Raw genomic sequence first — 21543 nt, 5'->3', positions numbered from 1 at the left:
TGCCATTTGTCCATGGCGAGTAGGCTGTTCTGGGTGCATGTGTTATCCCCATTTCTTTCAGCCAATGTGTGAAGTCGTGATTCATGAAGGCAGTGCCTCGGTCGTATACCAACTTTTGTGGTATCCCAAATGATGTAATGAACTTTTCGAGGGCTTTGATAGTATCTGATGCTGAGGTTGATTTAACCGCGTAAACTTGTACGAAGCGAGAGAATGCATCCACAACAACAAGGCAATGCTTTTTGCCTTTGCTAGAAGAGTTGAGAGGACCCTTGTGATCTATGTGCACCGTGTGCATTGGGAATGGGATGTCATCATTCCAATTTTCAAGGGGTGCTTGGTTTGGTTGACTGGGTTTGTGCTTGTTTTTCTGACAGATAAGACAGTCATTAACAAGCGCTTGGACCCATTTTTGCATTCCAGGCCAGTAGAAGTATCCTTTTAAAGTTAGCAGTGTCTTTTCTACACCCATATGACCAGCTAAGGGGTGACTATGTGCAAGGGCAAAAACAATGAGAAATAAACTTCGTGGCAAGCAGATTTTTTGTTCAAAATCAGAAGACATGTTTGGTTCTTTATACACCACCAGATTCTTTTCTGGTTCAATGGCCAGGCTCTCGAACCTGTTATAGTAGGCCATCAGACCTTTTGAGTGCCTTAACGCAACCGAGCGTTGCGGTTTCTCTCCCTTTTCTATCCAAGTTCTTACTTCGCTCAATACGGCGTCATTGGCTTGCTCTTTAGCAATCAAGTCTGAATTTAGTGGTTTGATACTGTAGTCATCATCGGCTAAAGCTAAGTCTTTGTTAAGGTCAACAATGCTTGCAACAAACGCACTCTCAATTTCATTGACATTCATTGTTCCCTGCACTGATTGAAGTTCCTTGACTTCATTTAGAAACTGATTGTCGATTTGTGCGGTTAAGGTATGTTCATCATTTTCTCCGGTATCGGACTCAGAATCAGAAAGACCATTGCTCTCTTTGTCATTCATTTCGATTTCGGAGTAGACATGTGATGAATCAGATTCACTATCTGTTGAGCTTAAACTTAGTTTCCGTTGCTGATTTATATGCTTTCCTTGTTGGAAGCAAAGATTCAAATCGGTAATGGAGTGTAACCTATCTTTTAGGTACTCCTGTTGATAGGAGTGTTCCATTTTGTTCCCAAAAAAAATTTGGCGAGTGGTATTATTTTGATGAGAAATTATAGGAAAGAAATCATTGGAAGACCGTGCTTCGGTATCATCGTGGTTGATGAAGTATTTGATCTCTTTTCCATTCTCGTCGAAGAATTTAATTTCCTTTGGGATGCGTTTATGTTTTAATTGTTGTTTGTTTATTTCCTTCAGAGACAAATTTCGACTTAATATGTCGGGAAAAGCCAGGTTCTTACCTGGGGTCCAGATAATTTTCAAGTTCTGGAACTGAGTTATGATCAACTGATAACGGAAAAAGCGATGCGATAGTTTTCCACGTCTTGCCCAAAGATACAGGATCGGTTTGTGATCACAGTAGACATAAATGGGAAAGGGGGACCCGATAATCAAATGTTCATAAGTTTGTAAGGCCGAAACTATTCCACAGAGTTCTCGGTGCATTGTGGACATCTTTTGTTCTGATTTGTTAAATATTCTTGAATTGAACGACACAATCCTTTTTCCTTCTGGGAACTCTTGAACTAGGATACATCCTGTTCCCACACTCGAGGAGTCTACATGGATGTGGAAAGGATAACGTTCACTGGGGATAGCAAGAATTGTATCCTCACTTATTCTATCTTTCAAATCATTGAATAAGTTTTCGTGTTCTGCAGTCCACTCAAATGGTACATTATCTCGTGTTAACTCATGGAAAGGCTTTGAGTCTACATGCAAATTTTTAATATAACTGCTGTAGAATCCGAGACAACCTAACACACGCATAACATCTCTTTTGTTCTCTGGAGACTTCAAAGCTTTGAGGGCAGCTACTTTCTTCGCAACTGGTTGAATACCATCCTGCGAAACGACATGCCCTAGGAATTGTACTTTTCTGAGAAAAAACTTCGTTTTCTCAGGTGCCGCCTTTAGTCCTGATGCCCTAAGTAGACGGTGGTACTCTTGAATGATGTCCATCATTTCTGGTTTAGTTTCAGCTTGCATTAACGTATCATCAATGTAGGTTATCGCTTTCTTGCGTTTGATTAAGGGAGCAAACTGTATCGTCATGATTCTACTAAAGAAATTTGGCAGACCGCAGAGACCATAGAAGCCACGCTTGAAAGTGAACTGTTTAGATCCAGTGACGAAGCTCGCAAGTTTTTGAGTTTCATTGGTAAGGGGGACTTGGTTGTATGCGGATAGAAGGTCACTAGTAGTGAAGTACTTGCCGTTAATCCTGGTTAACATGGTATTCAAAGGTTCCAGTGGCCAAGAATAGGATGACAAATCTGTGATTGAATTTAGGTACCGAGCATCAATTACAAGTTTGATAGTATCACCTTTCGGTAAAATGATGATAGGATTAATAAACATAGAACCCATCTCGATGTCATCTCCCATTTCACGAATAATGTCAGCTCTCTGGAGTTCTTCCAGTAGTGCTTCCAGTTTGCTCTGATAGTGCAAAGGGACTCTCGAAGCTCTTTGCTTCTTGAGTTCCGAGTTCTCCTTTAGCTTAACATGAAATTTCTGCTGGATTTTCCCGACATCATACTTATGATGCGAGTATACATCTTGGTCGTTCACCAGGATCCGAAAGAGGAGATGGAGCTCATCGTCTGTTAGTTCGGTTTCACTAAAGTCAAATTTTTTCAAAAATTCTTGGTCTTCAGGATGGAAATTCTTAAAGAATTTTGATGGTAACTGTCGTGGTCGATGGACTGTATTATTGATTTCTGCCTGTGGTCTGAGAGATTTGGACTCCGCAGAAAAATCAGTGGCCAATTCGGTCTGTTCACAATCGAACATCTCCAAATCTTTGTCGTCATAGACAGTTTGTGAAACCTTGCTCACTTCAAAATGTTCCTCGAATTGAGGATAATTGTCTCTGAGCTCATCGACGAAAGCAATGTTGTTAGTTATTGAATAGATTGTCGAACTGTTTTGATTACGATCTAAATCCAACACAGTATAACCAAGATTCTTAGACGGTAGAGTTATCTTATATGAGTTTGGATTGTTTAACATTATAGGTATCTGACTCTCTGGCGATCTACAATAAACGTTGAAAGTATAGATTCCGGCATCTCGAACACTCTTGTGTAATCTGAACGTAGTTCCTGGAGGAAAAACTTTAGGAGACGTTTGAGGATAAATGGAAACAACTCTCGTGGAGTTTGGTGCAATCGTTATGTTTTCGGACAGACCAAACCGTCTAACTTCACTGATAAAGGGAAACTTTTTATCACTTTTTGGGCTCATTGCCACCCATTGTCCGGGATAGGCTTTCAAGGAAAGTGCAAGGTCGGAGAACTTGAGTGTCTCACCAAATTGGGAAAGGAAATCAATTCCCAATATGTTATACTCTGTGCCTCCTGGGCCGAAAATCCAAACTTTATGGCGAATCGGGTATTTTCCCTCAATATCGAAATTAGAGATGATATAGTCAAAACCGAGGATGTCTAATTCGTCCCCATTTATACCACAGGTACGTACATTCGTTTTAACAGGTTTTAGATTTTGAAGTTTTGCAAGTTCGATGTAAGTAGGGTAATTTATCAAAGAGCAGGTTGCGCCGGTATCTACCAGAAACTGGGCTTCCATGCCGTAATTTTTTTCTTTATCTCGCAAGTCAAATTGCACTAGATCAATAAATAGCTGTTTATGTTGACTTTTTGAGGAACTAATTGCATTCTCAGCTTGTTTTGGGTTGTTTAACGGGGATTTTGTTTTGAGGTATTCGAATATTGCATTTATTTCCTCTCGTTGGTCAAAGTGCACACTGGACCGTCTTGACCGGTCGTATTGTTGCGGAGACCTATGTCGAGAATCTTGCCGATCTCTGCTATGAGACCGAGATTGTGGCTGATTTCGCGGATAGGGGCTCTGTCGCCTGTTTTCTCGGTTGTCAGATCTGTGATTACTACCAGAATATCCACGATTATCATAATCGTTTTGTCTTCTTCTGGTGTCGCTGGAGGATCTTCCTCTGTCGCGATCTCTGTAATCGGTGTTTTGTGACCGCCGGTCATAGGGAGAGTTTTGCCTTCTGGAATCGTTTCGAGAAGGTGAAGAATTTCTGGATCTATTTGAGCTTTGATAGTTATTGCTCGATGATGGCTCTCGTGGCCGTCTGCTTGGATATTTGTCAGAGTACTTTTCTGAGTACTGAGGAGATCGGTGACTACGCTCCTGTGATTTTTTATTTTTAAGTTTATCACAATATTTAATTGTGTGGTTATTCTCTTTGCAATATTTGCAGAACCTGGTATTGTTTTGTCTCATTCGAGGCTCGTTTGGGTTATAGGTGGCATTAATTTTGTTTGTTTGCAATAATTCGGTCATCTTTTTAAGTTGTTCCTCAACGTTAGCTAATCGTGAGTCAGATGTTCCACTTTGGACTCCAGTCATACTGGTACTCACGCTATAGCTGAGGTCCTTATTTATGACATGGTCTTTTAGAGCTTGCCAGGTTATGGCGGGATTTTCAATTAAGTGTCGGTATGCATTTTGCTTAAGAGCAGCTGGAGCAAGTCCACGCAAAAAGAAATCTTTGTATTTCTGAGCGCGTTCGTCAGCTCCAAGATCTGACCAGCCCTTGTCTACTGCACGTGTCACTCTGTATATGAATCCCTTGATGGGCTCATTATCTTGTCTCTTGAGAGATTCAGCTTCAATTTGCTGGAGGTACTTGTCTTTACCATCGGTAAAGCGGTCTATGAATTGCGTTCTTAGGTCGTTCCACGCAATTGCTGCGTTCAGACCTCCAAACCAATCCTGAGCAGGACCGCGCAGCACTGAACCAAAAAGCTGTTTTCGCCTATGGTCAAACAGTTCTTGCTCATCCGCATCGTCTGGTCTAAGACCTAGGCTGAAACCGATCTTCCTCTCTATAAGATCAATGAAGGTTTGAGCGTCTTCGCTCGCATCTAGCCCTGTAAATTTCTCCAGAGCAATGTCTGGATATGCCACCGCTTGTGCCATGTCAAGAGTGACGGAGTTGTGGGCTTAATACAACTGACGAGGAATTATAGGTACAATCAATAATTAAGGATTATTCAAAGAAAACTGTCTACTCGTTCAACTAGTCTGCGACTGCGAAAGAACTTTCGACAACACAGAGAACTAATTAGGAGTTGAGTCAGGTGAGTCTTGTTCAACTAGTTCAGGACTTCGAAAGAACAGACAACCCAAGTGTAGTTTAAAGTGATGATAAAATAGTTTAAAGTAAGATATAAGACATGGTTAAAAGTTACAAGCAAGTTACTACAACGTTCAACTAGTTTAGAACTGCGAAAGAACGGAATAACTTGCGTTTAAAATTTACAAGCAGGTTAAAGTTAAAAGGTAAAGTTAAAATTAAAGTTAAAGGAAATTAAAGTTAAAAGTTAAAGTTAGTTAAGTTAAATTAAGTAGGTTAAGTTAAACAGTTAAGAATTAAAAGTTTAAACAGAAGTGTTCGACTAGCCATAGGCTTCGAAAGAACACGTATTTTCGTTAATTTAAAGGTTCAGATGGAAAAGTTAAAGGAACAGGTTAAAAGCTTTTTAGGTTTTAAAGTGAAATTGAAATTAGACAGGAGAAACAACACGGAAATTGAATATATTTAACAATAAATTGTAAATTTAGTGATTCCGTTTTGGATTTCTGGTGAATTCGTCTTAGAATTCACTCTTTTGTCCGGAAATACTATATCAGTACAGTCTTATGTACCTAAGTATTCGCCACAATTTTAGTGCCTTTCGATTATTTTGTTACTTTTTGTAACAACGGATCATATCCATACCAAAAGTTGCACTTTTGTTGTTTTTAGTTGTGTTCATACACAACTTGTGTTTTGTGGTGATCATATCACCAGAGACAAGTTTTAATCGTATAAAACTTGCTCATTTGAGTCTAAGTTTTGTTTAGAAAACTTGAAATTCCGAACCGTCGTACAGTTCGTTTAATCGGTGGCCTCACTGGTCGCACCAGTTGTACTAGCCGGTTCGGTGATATTTTGTTTTAACTCTTTTGGATTATCCTTAGACTAAGATTCTTATCTTATTGTTTCTAAGTTCCAATTCTTGAGTGAAAATGTTTGTGTTTAATAAGATGAATTTACTTGAAGATAAATAAATAGCAAAAGTGGAAAGAATATTTTAAGTGTACACAGTAACTTGTGCGCGGAGGTTTATCTGAGGGAATGATTGAAAAAGGCTGTAGAGAAGTGCGTACGTACAACACTAAAAAGTGGGAGTAAAAAAGATTACTCATGTTACTCATACAAACAGCAAACAGCACTGTATTAAATATGGAAATAGTGGAAATAGTGTGGGAGGAAATAGGAGAGAAATGTTACATATTTTTACTAAGCATTCATTACTTAAATCATTTTAAATTATCATTATGTTTTTGAAATTTTAAACTGGTTGTATTTGACGAATAATTCTGGTCATAAGAGAAGGAAAATTTGGTCGCTGCTGACTACGGCGAACTTCTATTTCAAAACTCACCAGGGCCTCAGAATTCTAACTGATCCGGTTGAAATCTATCTTTTTATTAATTAATGATGAAAATGATGTTAGTTAAAGGATCTTATTTTTTATTAGGTATTTAAGATTTTTAATTAGCCTAAGTTAATACACTGATGCCAAGTTACGTCTTAATTAATGCAAAATTGGATTTATGATGAAACTTGTTTGCTTCAAAGATTATTTTGTTCATCTCGTCCTTCAGTGATTAAATCGGTGAAACGTTTTTGCGTTGAGTTTTGTTCGTGACTTTTGAAAATTAATCCCATTCATTAACAGGAAGTTTTGCTTTGACGATCATTTATGATTTTGTCGTCGTCATTTAATCTTTATCTGACGTAGATTCTCTCTTGCGTTAACTATAATAACATTCACAGTTTTTTATACGAAGAATTGATGTGTTTTTAGCTTCCTCCTCCTGTCGTAAGTCATCAAAGCGTATATATTGTGTGTTCGGGTCAATATGGTGTAGGGAACAAATTCTGTCTTTAATCAGATACGTTTATAATCAAAACTAGCATCTGGTTTCTCTGTTTTAGCAACGACACATCGTGAGTAACATATTTGCATTATTTACTTGAATTGAAATTGACAGGAATTGATTAATAAATGAGAACATTATTACATCATCAAGATTTATTGTACAAATACCTTTGCTAAAAAAGTTTCGATTATGAAATTTTGAGTTCGAACAAATTGTTGCCTGATTAAACGAAAATACAATGAAGGAGACGAAAATTTTCCTTGACTTTATTTTGTTTTATGATTGATTTTGGTCGCGGTTTTACAAAATTCTGACCGTGCCTACCTATTGTGGTGGACACCCTCACATCCTCACGTCGTTGTACTACTTTCACTCAAGCATATACTTTCACTTTCTTGCACCCACATTTAAACTTTCAAACTTTTAAGAACCTTTCGCTCTTTAACGTCATGATTTACTTATTAAGTTGACCTGAATGCGAAAAATCAACCTTGCACTTGTTGCGAACATTAATGCTTTCTTTCAAATGTTAATTGTACTGATGAAACCAAGTTTCAGTTAACTTTTAAAAATAAGAGTTAAAAGGTACCCGGCACAATGCCGGAAAATAAGCACCATTGATCCTTTTGACGTCAATTGTGATTGAAAAAGAAAGAGAAATGAAATAAAGGAACAAATTGACATTCAACTTTTTTTTCTGCCCAAACTGTTCTAATTTGACCAGCAGTCTTATTTTGATTATATGATTCTGCAGATATAAATTTTATAAACTAGACTAAGAATCTCAATATTATTACCATTGGGAGTTTGCTCTAAAAAAACTCCATAACCAAACTCACCTGGACTAAATAAACCGGGCTTTATAGGTTTATCGTAAATTTGTCAATTGAATTCTAAGTTTCACTCAGATGAAACAGTGAATAAGCTACGGCAGAAGTCAATATTGAAATTTTTAATTGTGAGAAAAATAGTAAAGCTAAATTAAAAACGTTGCTAAAAAAATACTGAACAAGAGTTCAAAGCGTTGTCATTAACTTAGCGACAAACTAAATCATTTAGAACTGACCAGGAACAAATTGCGCTAACGAATAAAAAGAGGGGGTCAATTTTTAAGCTCCGGTAAAAATTTCTAATCATTTATACAAACTTTTCAGCAGTTCAATATCAATTTTCTGACCTTGATAATTACATTTGAAACAATTTTTTGCAATTTGGACTGCGACAAAACTTAACCTTTCAATTGGACTGATTCATTGGAACTGTTAGTCACAACTTGGTTATTACAGCCTACTGAAAGTGATCCTAAGAAACAATTTATAATTCATGAATTACCAATGTTTTTTAACAACGCAAAATAAAAAAAAACATAACCTCAAAGAATCTCAGCTAAAACATCTACAAATCAAGAGTTTGGCTAAAAATTCAATAAGCCGTCAAAAGTTCAGGTGTTCCAATCAAAACAAAAAATTATTTTTATTTGTAAAGACAAAAAAAATTATTGTAGGCTATTTTTTTAAAAAATTTTTTGTCAAAAATTCTGGCTAAATATTCCAAAATTAAAAATTTTTTCATCAAAAACTGCACGAAAAAAGTTTCTTTAGTCCTGTTTGATTAATCTTAGAGAAATGACAGACCCAAACACCACTAACACAATCTTTTTAGAACCAAAATTGGGTTTTTCTACTTCACATTCCGATGAGAGTGCTCTGTAATTAAAACTTTGCCATTTTTGCTAAATTTTTTCGTTGATTATCAAAAATGCAGCATCTATTTTTGAGTCTTTAACTAACAAAATATCAATATCTGGAACATTCGAATATATAAGTGTTACAAATCGACAAACAGCATTAGCAGGGCTAGTTTGGGACCAATCTTGGACTGGTATAATCCAAAAATAATTTGGATTGTATTCAGTCGGTCTTTATAAAAAAAATTGATCTTTTTTACATTAATTAAATAACAGAACATTTCAAACCAAAACTCACTAATGATAGGTCAAATTAGATTCCTGAAGACCTCAACATTGTGGTATCTAGTTGGTTACTTGAAAGCTTATGGTTGTTTTGACTTTTAAAAGCATTTGATTTTTAAATAAATAATGACTTCTTGAACTTTGCCTCTATTTTTCTCCTAATTTGGTCACTTTGTAGCTTATTGCCAGCAATGAAAGAATGCTTCTTCTTTCTATTGAAAACAAATTGAATCTTAATTGAAGTTTTACGCCTTAAGTTATGGTTTTCTGGCTTTGATATTACTAGATTTCACATTTTTTAAAAATAATTTCAGGTATCTGCCCATTTTTCAGTTTTGTCTAGTTTTTCTAGCTTTGTCACATTATCAGGTTATTGACAGTTTTTATATCACCCTTTTTGCTTTCAAAATAAGACACAATTGATAATATTAAAATCCTTGAAGATATAGATTATGATTCTAACGGCTTCGACACTACTTTCTCGAAGAATTTATTAGAGTTTTTAAAATTTTGTCTTTAACTGTCCTTTTTACTTTGTCTTTTTAGTCGTATGAAAATTCCAGTACAATGACCCAGTTTCATTGGCTTTTCACGGAGGAACAGATGATCCGATATTCTGATATTAGTAGATAGCTGATGGCTTTCATGACTCTGAAAACAATTGTTTTATTAACTAAAAAAAGACACTTAACTTGTATTTTCTCAATTTTGCTCCTTTATTATCTGTTTGTTATCTAAACTCGTTAATTACAAGCCAAATATGTCATTAATGTTGTCAAAGGTAGGTTTCAAGAGGGATTGGTGTCACACAATCTAATGTTTTTAGAGAACTCGTTGACCTTACTGGCTTCGACACGGAAACAAAGTAAATTAATTTTTGATGTTTGACGTTCTTTTGTAGACGTAAGACATATTCTTGATAGTTTCAAATTTCAAGAGCCTGCTTAGGAAGATTAAATGAAACTATTTAAAATTATTTCATTCTGTAATTAGTGGCGTTCATGTCTTTAGATATATTTTTTTCGAAAAGAAAATTAAAGTGTTACTTAATTTTGCATTTTTTCTATTTTTATCTACTTTTTACCTAGCTTCAATAATGAGAGGATACATAATACATTATCGGCTCTCGCAGAAAGTGAAATTGAACGTATTTTGATGGCCGTAGTATGGCTTTACGGTTTCGAAAGCGTTTTCTGCAAAGTTTTATTTGGTCTTTGTTTGTTGTCTATTTGCTGTTCTTTTTGTAACCGCATAAAAAATTGAATACCGTTAGTTCTTAATTCCTTCTATAAAAGAACCGGTAATCATACATCCAGGGGTTTTTTATTTGATTTCTAATGGTTTTCATTACTTTGAAATTATTTGTTTTAAAAGATTAGGCGAATTTTACAATTTGACTGTTTTTGTTCTTTATTGTCTAATTGTTACCAAGAGTTTTTATTAAGTAGTCCCATATTTTTCCTGGTGAATTGAAAGTTATTTTGTTTAATATCAATTTTATCTGACGCTACTTTGACTTTGTTATTAAGTTTTGTTTTTTAAGACGGACATGAAGTTTTTGATGTAATTAAGTTTTGTTGTTGTTGTTTGATTTTGCTGTTCGTCTTGACTCGCCTTCTTAATATTTGCATACCTAATCAATCTATTGCACCATTATTCACTCCACCTTTGAGTTATTTGCTTTGGAGGCTATCTTTCCGTTCATACACCAATTTAAAAAAGTACTTGAATTTTTGGGTTTTTCTATATTCCTCATTTGGTAGACAATCATGCCAAAATTGTGGATTAGCGGGGTCGGAACTTTATGTGCGAACGCACATTACCGAGCCTCCTTGTTTCCTATAAGAATCAAACTGGGTTTGTTCCCGTGGGGCTTATTCCCTTGACTATTTTGTTCTTATCTTATATGAAAGCGGGAAACCAGTTTGGTGATTAAACCCGAACAACTACAATGAAACATGTTACACACTTGTCATTTAATACTTAGAAAATCAATACTGTGATACCTTTTCTTTACACGCACAAGTTTCAATCATTCCAAAAGCGCGCTATGTTACTAAAAGGGTGATGGTAAATGATAAGGTTGAAAATTTTTATGTCTGATTAATAGAATTTGGACTTCTGGTGTGTCGTGCCCTGAGGAGAACTCACCTTGTCAAATGTACCTCAACGACAACATGGTCAACTTGACGGACCCCGAAGAGCTCTTATCCGGCTACTTCTCACCCGGAGATCTGGAGTACGGACAAGCTGTGAGCTGGTCCAGAGGATACAACTTCCGACTAGAGTCAAGAACTATGGAAAAGGCATTCTATTGCCAGATGGAACAGCCTTGTATGTCTATTAGTTTGAGTTAAACTAAGCACCCGGGTTTATCAACATAAAAGAAACACACAAATAATCATAGCGTTGCAAAATGTATACCTAAATTGTCGGGATCAAACGTGCCCAGGCTCGCATATAAGTGCGGCGCTATGTTAATGCGTAAAAACTTTTTTATGGAATTAGGCAAACTATGATGTTTTCAAGGGCAATGAGCAACTCTTGCCCTTGATTATGTATTAAGATCGGAAAGCATCTCAAAATATGCTTTCCGATCTTAATACATAGGGCCTTGCCATACTTAATACATGGGAAGATTTAACTTTGTGTGCTCTATATGATGAAGCCTGTTCTTGCAAACTGCAGATGACCGGAATCTGTGAAGACAAAATGAGCCAATTAAACTCTGCGGCGTTATGAAAATTTACTATCCCTACAGAGATAATACAAAATAAGAATTACCCCAGCCAAAATCGAATGGTTGTCATGCAAGACTCTTGCAAGATCTTGCAAATTCTTGCAACACGATGCATCGTTTTTAGGATTTTCTGTCAAGAGAAATCTTATCAACTATGATCATAAATGGAAACTTACTAAACATTACAGGATCATAAAATGGAGTTTATCAGGTTATGGAAACCATTAATGTGCAAAAACTGTAATCGAATAGTTAATGCACACACGTGCACGTTATAAAGTGCCAAAGGTCTGTAGGCCAAAAGTAAAAATGCCAGGAGCTCCTATATACAACGCCAGAACTTGAATTCCACAAATTTTCCTCATTTTATAACGTGTTTTAGGCAAGATTAAGTGACTCTGCAGAAGTCACATAAACTATGTTTCACATATGGTTATGAATACAAAAATTGTGTTCACGTAAGAAAAAAGCAACTCGAGTTTCTGTTAATTTTCATGGTCATTCTGTTCAGCTCTGAGGAGTGGCAACTTCAAGCCGTGTCTGTGTGGAACCCGTGCCTTCCACAGACACGCCAAGTGCTACCAATTCCTGCCATCGTACAACAACACCTGTGAGGAAGGTGGATTGGTGGATGCACTGTTGAGTGCCACTCTAATTGAGGAGTTGATGAACTACATCAGGAGTGAGATTGTCGATGTGTTCCAACAGGTGGATCCCTCTATGCTGACATTCAATGAGGTCCTGCAAGCTCACCCTCATGCAGCCTACATCAGTGGATGTGAGTGTGTGCTCCCTTAATTATCATAGATTTTCCCCATACCATTAGGAGCCGCTGCCGTCTACGATTTGGCGTAAATTAAACGCGAGTAAATTTACCCGGATTAGTTACCAGAATTTGCTGTATGCGTGTCCGGACTAAAAAGTCCCAGACAAAATAATCCCAAAATGCAAATATTCCCAGACAAACTGGTACCAGACAAAATAGTCCCAATATCGAAACAATTGTAAATATAATCTACAAACAAATAACAAACATAATCCATGAGTTAAGTTTCTGAATGCATTGTTTTTAATTGATATTAATTAGGGTTAAACCAAAAACTCAAAATATACAAATTGCCAAAACATTGTAATTGTTCAGTGACATCCAATAATAATATGAAATTGTTAACTGGAGTGCATATTTTTAACTCTGTTTAGTTGGGTATAGTTTAACTCTATTTTGTCTGGGACTATTTTATCTGGGACTATTTTGTCTGGGGTGGCGGTCAAGCAAGCCGATAGGCAAGCAAGCCGAATTTTGAAAATGAGGTCAAGTAAGCCGAAAAATTTTCGGATACCCGTATTTTAAGTTGCCCCTGGCGGGCCGGTGGGCGCGCATCGCGCGCGATCGCGGCTTCGCCGCGATAACCGGCCCGCTACTTCCGGATTACATCCCACAGCATTTTTGTTTCTTTGGTGCATCGGAATACATTATGCACTATAATACTACGCGCAGTATTGATTGTAACGGCTGACGATGTATTATTTCTGATAGATTACATAACTATTACATAACTTTCGGCTTGCTTTTCTGTCGGCTTGCTTGCCTATCGGCTTACTTTGCATTCGCCTTTGTCTGGGACTATTTTGTCTGCTTTTTTAGGACTATCTTGTCTCGGAATATTTTGCTATTCGGGACTGTTTTGTCTGGGACTGTTTTGTCCGTTCACCGATTTATAATCTCAATATATTTCAAAACTGATTTGTCTTACGCTCTGATTTCAAGTCTTTGCAATTTTAAGATGTCACGCTTAAGTATTTAATTACCATATATGGAAAATGCTAGTGCTGCTCAATGAACGGAAATTCCGAGCGATATGGAGATTAAGGCAATTTAAAGCCTTATTTAAGTAAAATCCGATGCCCTTAAGGCTGCCAATTCATACATAGCAACGGTTCGTAATGAAAGTTGCAACTCAAGTGAACGTTCTGAAATTTCCAAAAAAGAGTTGAAAAATCAACGTCTAATCTTTTCAAACCATAAGTAAACTAAAATGACCGAAAACTGACACAATAATTGTTCAAATGGCCTTTGTTGATAGCGATAGCTCAGATTTCACTGTTTTTTTTGGTTTGTTGCTGCAAATAATTGCGAGAAATTAATTCAAAAAATTTCTCGTTATTGCTCGATCATGAATGACCAAATGTTTTTTTTTGTATCATTGCTCATAATAAGTAAGGATAACAGAAGGAATGCAGTTGAAAAAAATATTCACAGTAACATGTAATATTTGCAATTTGTATACAAATTTGGATGAAACCGACTTCTTTTTTCTATTCCAGACGCTTAAAAATGGATCAACTTAATCTAATAGTGCTCTCTCTGGTGCACCTCTTTGATTTTCTCTTACTTTTGTAAATCAAAGTAAACAATGGATATCAGGAAAAAAATTATCTTTATTATTAAAAATCATATGACAAAAAAATGAATGTTTTATTTCTTGAGTTTTATACCTCAGAAACTAGCATTATCAATTCGAACAGCCAGCACATCAAATAACAGGCACATTAAAATTGAAATCAACCAGTTTTTTTGTTTAATATCTGTTGAATTAACTGCTGTTTGTCTACGAAACTTGATTTCCAAGAAAATCATTTAGTTCGATATCCAATACCTATCGGGCAAGCCAAAAATGTATCAGCGTTAAATGTTAATAAGAATTCTCATTAAAAAATCGTCGATGCAATTGTATTTCGAGACGTTTGAGGAAGGTTAATATTTTTGAAATACGGTAATTTCCTGAATTCTTCATGCGCAGTTTTGCTACAAGAAACAACTAAACAAATTGCAATTTTGGGCGCCCATTAATACCATTAATAACAATTTGTTACTGATAACAACCTGATGTTTTCTGTGAAGACTGATAGATATATCATAAGTTATTTTCCATTTTTATCTTACATCTTTATAGGACCAAAAAATGCAGTGACATAAAAAAAACAAGGAGATACCGTTATCAATATTGAGTCACATAAAACATTCTTCTCAATTGGTTCAAATAACGAAAAGTCTTATTTATAATATTTTAGCAGGCTCTAGGTTTTCTTCAAGACGTAGATGTTGCCTGAAAAATTAAATATATATATATATATATATATATATATATATATGTATATATATATATATATATATATATATATATATATATATATATATATAGGTTCTTGTTTTTTCTACAAAACAATTTGGCTGCTGATAAGTTTCAATTTGTTTTTTTTTAAATAGCAGTTACCATTACAAAGATTCAAGTTACAATAGTAGCTTTCTTTGCGTTTTTTCAAATACTTTTAAAATTTAAAGATTCTGGCAAACAGGAGAGAGAACATATGATGTACACAATTTCAGTACCCCAGATGAGATTGGATAATTTTTCCGCTGAACACTTTTTGCTTCGCGTTGTTTGTTGCTAATTTGGGAAAACCGCCGTAAATATGACATACTGTTTTATATATAAAAAGTTGATTTTAGAAATTTTTGAACATTTTTCAATCACATAAGGAGGCTCATTATTGTGCGTTCGCACATGATGTTCCGACCCACACTCATCTACATATTTTACTTAACTGTCTTTTGACTTACATTTTTGACAAAGAGATAATCAAAAACAGATGTTTGAGTTTTAAAAAATTATTGCACAATAATAATTGAATTAAATTATGCCATGCCTCTTTACGACCAGATCTGCCACTGAAAAGATTACGTGAAAAAACAACAACAACCAAAAACAAAAGCAATAATTTCACGGCAAACCTTGTATCTAAATTTAAAATCACCTAGTAACAACGTCAAATTAAAATCAGACAAAACCCTAACTACGAAAATTTTCTTTCTTCTAACTACACAGCCGATGGGACTGTTCCTTAATGAGATTAGTTAACAAATTGACGAAAAGAAGAAATAAGGAGGCGAAATTCAAAAATCAATCAAAATTTTTTAAACCAAAAATTTCAAAATTCTTATAAATGATTGGCTTTTAACGAAATAGTTCTTAATAAAATTTCTAAAACGTCAAAAAGAAACCAGTAGAATCTGACTTTGGTTAGAATAAGCCATAGGAGTGGACTAAAGATGCAGAAAAACTCAAAAAATTACGAACAACAAATTACAAACATTGCGAAAACACAAAGTACTGAAGCCATTAAAACCCTTGGTTATTATCTGAAGATTGGGTTTTTTATTTCAATTTCCATTTACAATATTTCAGCTAAAATGATTTTGACTGAAAAAATAAGTTCAATTGGGCCACACTCGAAAAACATTGGGATCTGTTAACGCGATTGTGCTGAAGGTAGAGAAAAAGAAACACAAATACACAACTCACATAAATTTTATAAAAACGCCCATTGTCCTATCAACAAAACAACAGTTACGTCATAATACCAGTAAACCTGTTAATTTTTAAAATACAAGGAATTGTATGTGACCTCTCACTGATGAGAATAAGTTGGCGAAAAGAACAACAAAAACCGAAAAAATCGATAAGTCCTCCAAAATTTTGAAAATGTGCAATGTCATAAACTTTATGACTATACGCTATAAACTGACTGCTTTGGGCAAATTCATTTATTCAATCCTCATTCACAACCTTATGAGACCGGTGAGTTTTTTGCGGCTACATGAAGAATATAAGAAACAGGCGAAAACGGCAAAATCAAAGAAAAAATTGAGCGAGAATAGTGTCAAAGCAAATAAAAAATGCAAAAACTGTTCTACTTTCAATTTATTTGAGCATTTGGATTCTTCTTGTTAACATTTTGACTTCTTTAAATCAACAAATATGAACAAATACATTAAAACCACGAAAGTTTGAGAAAACCATGGTATCAACGCCATTGAATTCAATAGCTGTCAACGGAAGCTAACAAATACGCTGAGTTGTGAGTCTATGAGATAGCAAGGATGTTTGTTTTTCATGTGTCATCAACAAGACATTACAATAAGTCAATGACTATGAAAACAAGAACAAATACAGGCAAAATCCAAAATTAAATTAGAAAAGTGCTAGAAGAAAGTGTCGAAGCCATTTAAAACATAAGCTTTTATCTGAAAACTTTGTGTTCAATCCATTAAGCGTCTCCTTTAAACCAATGGGAGCTACCAATAAAGGATAATATGAAAGATTTCAACAGGAACCAACAATACGAAAAGATCGAAAAATTTTTATTTTTTGAAATCTTGTGGCATCAAAGTCATTAAACAAATAGTTAAAAACGCTAAATAGATTAGTTGTGTTTGCAGCAGAAAGGAGGGGTTACTGTCATTACCAGTGCCAACTTACAGCTCACAAAAATGAGTTTAATATATGTTCAAAAAAATTTTCGATAAATTTTTTTAAAGTCTTAACAGCGATTACCTGTCAACTCAAAGCAGTAGATAGGATTACTCAATGATCACTTTCAAAATTATTGCATTTTCAGTCTAAAAAAAGTGTTCCATAGGACTCCAAAAATTTTGGAAAACCTCGAAAAACAACATCAAAAATTCATTAAAAATTACAATACTCGGAGGAGAAGACAAAAAAAAACATGAGCGCGTCCTTGAAAACGATTCTTTTGTTCATTTAACTGAAAACTGTATGTATTGTCTGATGAACCTCTTTTCTAAGTCAATGAAAATATGGATATTAAAATAATGTGTAAAGATTCCAAAAAAAACCATGATTACATAAAAAATTCAAAATTGTTAAGAAAGAATGATGAAAACTCGTGCACCGAGGTCATAACACAACTAATTAGAGGATAAAACCGCTATCTAGATTAGATTACGTTTGCCTGATTTGGAGCACAAAATAAGGGGGTCCCGTCATTTTTGAAATTGACTTACAAATCACAAATATGTTTTTAATATCGATTAATGTTAGAAAAAACTCTCTAAAAGTACTTTTTTTCAAGTCTTAACAGCCATTTAGTTCAAGAGCTTTCAACAGAAGTCAATAAATACGCTCTGTTATGCCTCCATTGGAAAAAGAGGATATTTGTCATGCATAGGTAAACAAAAAAACATCACCAAAAGCCTTATGACTATGGAAACAACAACAAATACCAGCAAAAACCAAGAATTCTGTAAAAAAAAAAGTGCGAGAAGAAAGTGTCGAAGCCATTTCAACTATAAGTTTTTCTCTGAAAATTGTATCCATGATTCATTTAACGTCTTCTATGAGCAAGTTTGAGACATCAGAATCAGGTTAACGTGATAAGATTTCGAGAGGAACCAATAATACGAAAATATCCAATTTTTTTTATTTTTAAAACTTGACGCATTGCAGCCATATAAAAATTAGTTAGAAGATAAGACCGCTAACCAGATTAATTTTGGTTGCAGTTGATAGGAAGGGGATCCTGTCCTTACCGAGACTGACTTAGAACTCACAAAAATAAGTCTATGACTGGTTAATGTTAATAAAGTTCTCGGAAAACCATTTTTGAAGTCTTAACAGCCATTAGCTGTCCACTGAAAGCTCTAGATAGGTTCTCAGAAAGCTCATCATAAAACCTATTGAACATTTAGTCAGTGACTATGCCAGTAGTCTATGCCATCGGACTCCAACGTTTTAGCAAACATCAAAAAGAAAATCAAAAATTCATTTAAAATTACGAAAACTCAGAGTCGAAGCCAAAAAGAAACACAAGCGATTACTTGAAAACGAATTATTTTGTTCATTGGGATTCATTTGACTGTAAACAGGTTTTTAGTTAACGGAATCCCGATTTGAAAATGAACTAGTTTCCAGGGGACTTAAGAAAACAAAAAAAACATTATCATAAAAAAAACTGTCATTACCAGTGCCGACTTACAGCTCACAAAAATGAGTTTAATATTTGTTCAAAATAATTTTCGATAAATTTTTTTAAAGTCTTAACAGTGATTACCTGTCAACTCAAAGCAGTAGATAGGATTACTCAATGATCACTTTCAAAATTATTGCATTTTCAGTCTAAAAAAAGTGTTCCATAGGACTCCAAAAATTTTGGAAAACCTCGAAAAACAACATCAAAAATTCATTAAAAATTACAATACTCGGAGGAGAAGACAAAAAAAACATGAGCGAGTCCTTGAAAACGATTCTTTTGCTCATTTAACTGAAAACTGTATGTATTGTCTGATGAACCTCTTTTCTAAGTCAATGAAAATATGGATATTAAAATAATGTGTAAAGATTCCAAAAAAAACCATGATTACATAAAAAATTCAAAATTGTTAAGAAAGAATGATGAAAACTCGTGCACCGACGTCATAACACCACTAATTAGAGGATAAAACCGCTATCTAGATTACGTTTGCCTGATTTGGAACACAAAATAAGGGGGTCCCGTCATTTTTGAAATTGACTTACAAATCACAAATATGTTTTTAATATCGATTAATGTTAGAAAAAACGCTCTAAAAGTACTTTTTTTAAAGTCTTAACAGCCATTTAGTTCAAGAGTTTTCAACAGAAGTCAATAAATACGCTCTGCTATTCCTCCATTGGAGAAAGAGGATATTTGTCATGCATAGGTAAACAAAAAAACATCACCAAAAGCCTTATGACTATGGAAACAACAACAAATACCAGCAAAAACCAAGAATTCTGAAAAAAAAAGTGCGAAAAGAAAGTGTCGAAGCCATTTCAACTATAAGTTTTTCTCTGAAAATTGTATCCATGATTCATTTAACGTCTTCTATGAGCAAGTTTGAGACATCAGAATCAGGATAAGGTGAGAAGATTTCGAGAGGAACCAATAATACGAAAATATCCAATTTTTTTTTATTTTTAAAACTTGACGCATTGCAGCCATATAAAAATTAGTTAGAAGATAAGACCGCTAACCAGATTAATTTGGTTGCAGTTGATAGGAAGGGGATCCTGTCCTTACCGAGATTGACTTAGAACTCACAAAAATAAGTCTATGACCGGTTAATGTTAAAAAAGTTCTCGGAAAACCATTTTTGAAGTCTTAACAGCCATTAGCTGTCCACTGAAAGCTCTAGATAGGTTCTCAGAAAGCTCATCATAAAACCTATTGAACATTTAGTCAGTGACTATGCCAGTAGTCTATGCCATCGGACTCCAAAGTTTTAGTAAACCTCAAAAAGAAAATCAAAAATTCATTTAAAATTATGAAAACTCAGAGTCGAAGCCAAAAAAAAACACAAGCGATTACTTGAAAACGAATTATTTTGTTCATTGGGATTCATTTGACTGTAAACAGGTTTTTAGTTAACGGAATCCCGATTTGAAAAGGAACTAGTTTCCAGGGGACTTAAAAAAACAAAAAAAAACATGAAAACTTTTCTTTAAAAAAGAGCTCAAAAATTGAATTCGATTTTTTTAATAGTAAACTTCCCTATGAGACCAGAATTAATCTCTTTATCGTCTTTCGTCTATTAGGAACTTAAAATTGATTCAGTTTGTGGCTGAAATGTAATTTTGAATTAATTTTTTTGTAAAAAAACTTTATTTGAAGAAAAAGTACACTAAAAGTGAACAAAATATCTCGTGTTCACACAATATTTCAATCCTCGATAAATCCTCGAAAAAAAACAATATTAAAAAAATCTTTTTAGTTTCGAATTCTACGCTGGACGAGCTTTTTAATGACACCACTCACGTTTCTCTGCGATGAATATATCGATCGGCCAAAATTGTCTGAACAAAAAAAACCCATTTGAGTATATAGTTCCTCCTTCACACAAGTGGGGTCGGAGCAGCAATGAGCATAGATTTTGTTAAAGGCTTTTTAGTTGTGATATAAGTCAGTAAGTTAATTTTGTTTGCAGTGAATGACCTTGGTGACAAAGTGTGCTACAAGTTGAATGGTGCCAACAAAGTGGAGTATGCTTATGAGAAGGTGGATTGCGCCACAGTCACCGAATCCATGCCTGTCTGCTCATCTCGTAAGTATATCGTGGGGCTAAATAGAGATAATTTGCTGTCATTGGGCAGCATTTTATGAGCATAATTATTACGTTGAGACACTATTGTAGTTTGAAACATATTATTGGTGTCATATCGTTTGCACATCACAGTTAACTGAAAGGTAGAAAAAACTCTTTTGTTTCAGCTTTAATGTTTTTCAGTATCAGCAAAAATTCATGAAAAAAATAAAAATTAATTTTTCTTTCGGCTCTGAAGCGCGGGAAGTCAACGTTGTTTTTAAGTTTAGCCTCCATTTAGGGATAAAGCATTCAAAAGCTTTTTGTACAATCTACTTGTGTTGAAGTTCGTTTAATTTGCTAGTCTTGATTTCATTGCTTAAAACTATTTATTTTTTAGCAAATGCAACAGCCTGTGAAGACGAGAACCAATTTGGCGTTGCTGGGGAATGTGCAGGTCAGCTCACTATAAATATTGATCAGATTTTGCTTTACAAATTGGATTAATTTGTGTCAGAGTCTCTGGACTTCCCAGGTTGAGGTCCAGACCAAAATCATTTCTGATCAGACCGTCCCAGAACGGAGTGACCTCTGATCAAATTAGAGTGTGTTTGAAGCTCATGGTGCGCTCGAAGCCACCTCTGATAAGACAAGTATCTGACCATTGAAATTTTATTGCAAGGAGATTGAGCCCTCACCTGCAAGTTAGAATTCTAACTTGCAGGCCAGGGTTCTATCTCCTTGCATCATAATTTTAATCTCCTTCTTTACAAAAATGAAAGTTAAGATAAACT

The 21543-nt window shown here is 34.9% G+C and overlaps 1 protein-coding gene across 1 annotated transcript in view; it reads left to right on the top strand.

The window, feature by feature from the left end:
* The window catches only part of LOC142334995 (uncharacterized), a 384183-nt gene that overhangs the window by 29432 nt on the left and 333208 nt on the right, over window positions 1–21543 (top strand). The window contains exons 11-15 of the mRNA XM_075383322.1: window positions 7063–7077; window positions 11221–11444; window positions 12362–12628; window positions 20654–20770; window positions 21150–21206. Of these exons, the coding sequence (XP_075239437.1) occupies window positions 7063–7077; window positions 11221–11444; window positions 12362–12628; window positions 20654–20770; window positions 21150–21206 (680 nt within the window). The remainder of the gene's footprint in view (window positions 1–7062; window positions 7078–11220; window positions 11445–12361; window positions 12629–20653; window positions 20771–21149; window positions 21207–21543) is intronic.

The sequence above is a fragment of the Convolutriloba macropyga genome, chromosome 2 (assembly GCF_964194025.1).
Source record: "Convolutriloba macropyga chromosome 2, txConMacr16.3, whole genome shotgun sequence".
In the NCBI taxonomy this organism is placed as follows: Eukaryota; Metazoa; Xenacoelomorpha; order Acoela; family Convolutidae; genus Convolutriloba; species Convolutriloba macropyga.
This window is presented reverse-complemented; position numbering and strand designations above follow the sequence as displayed.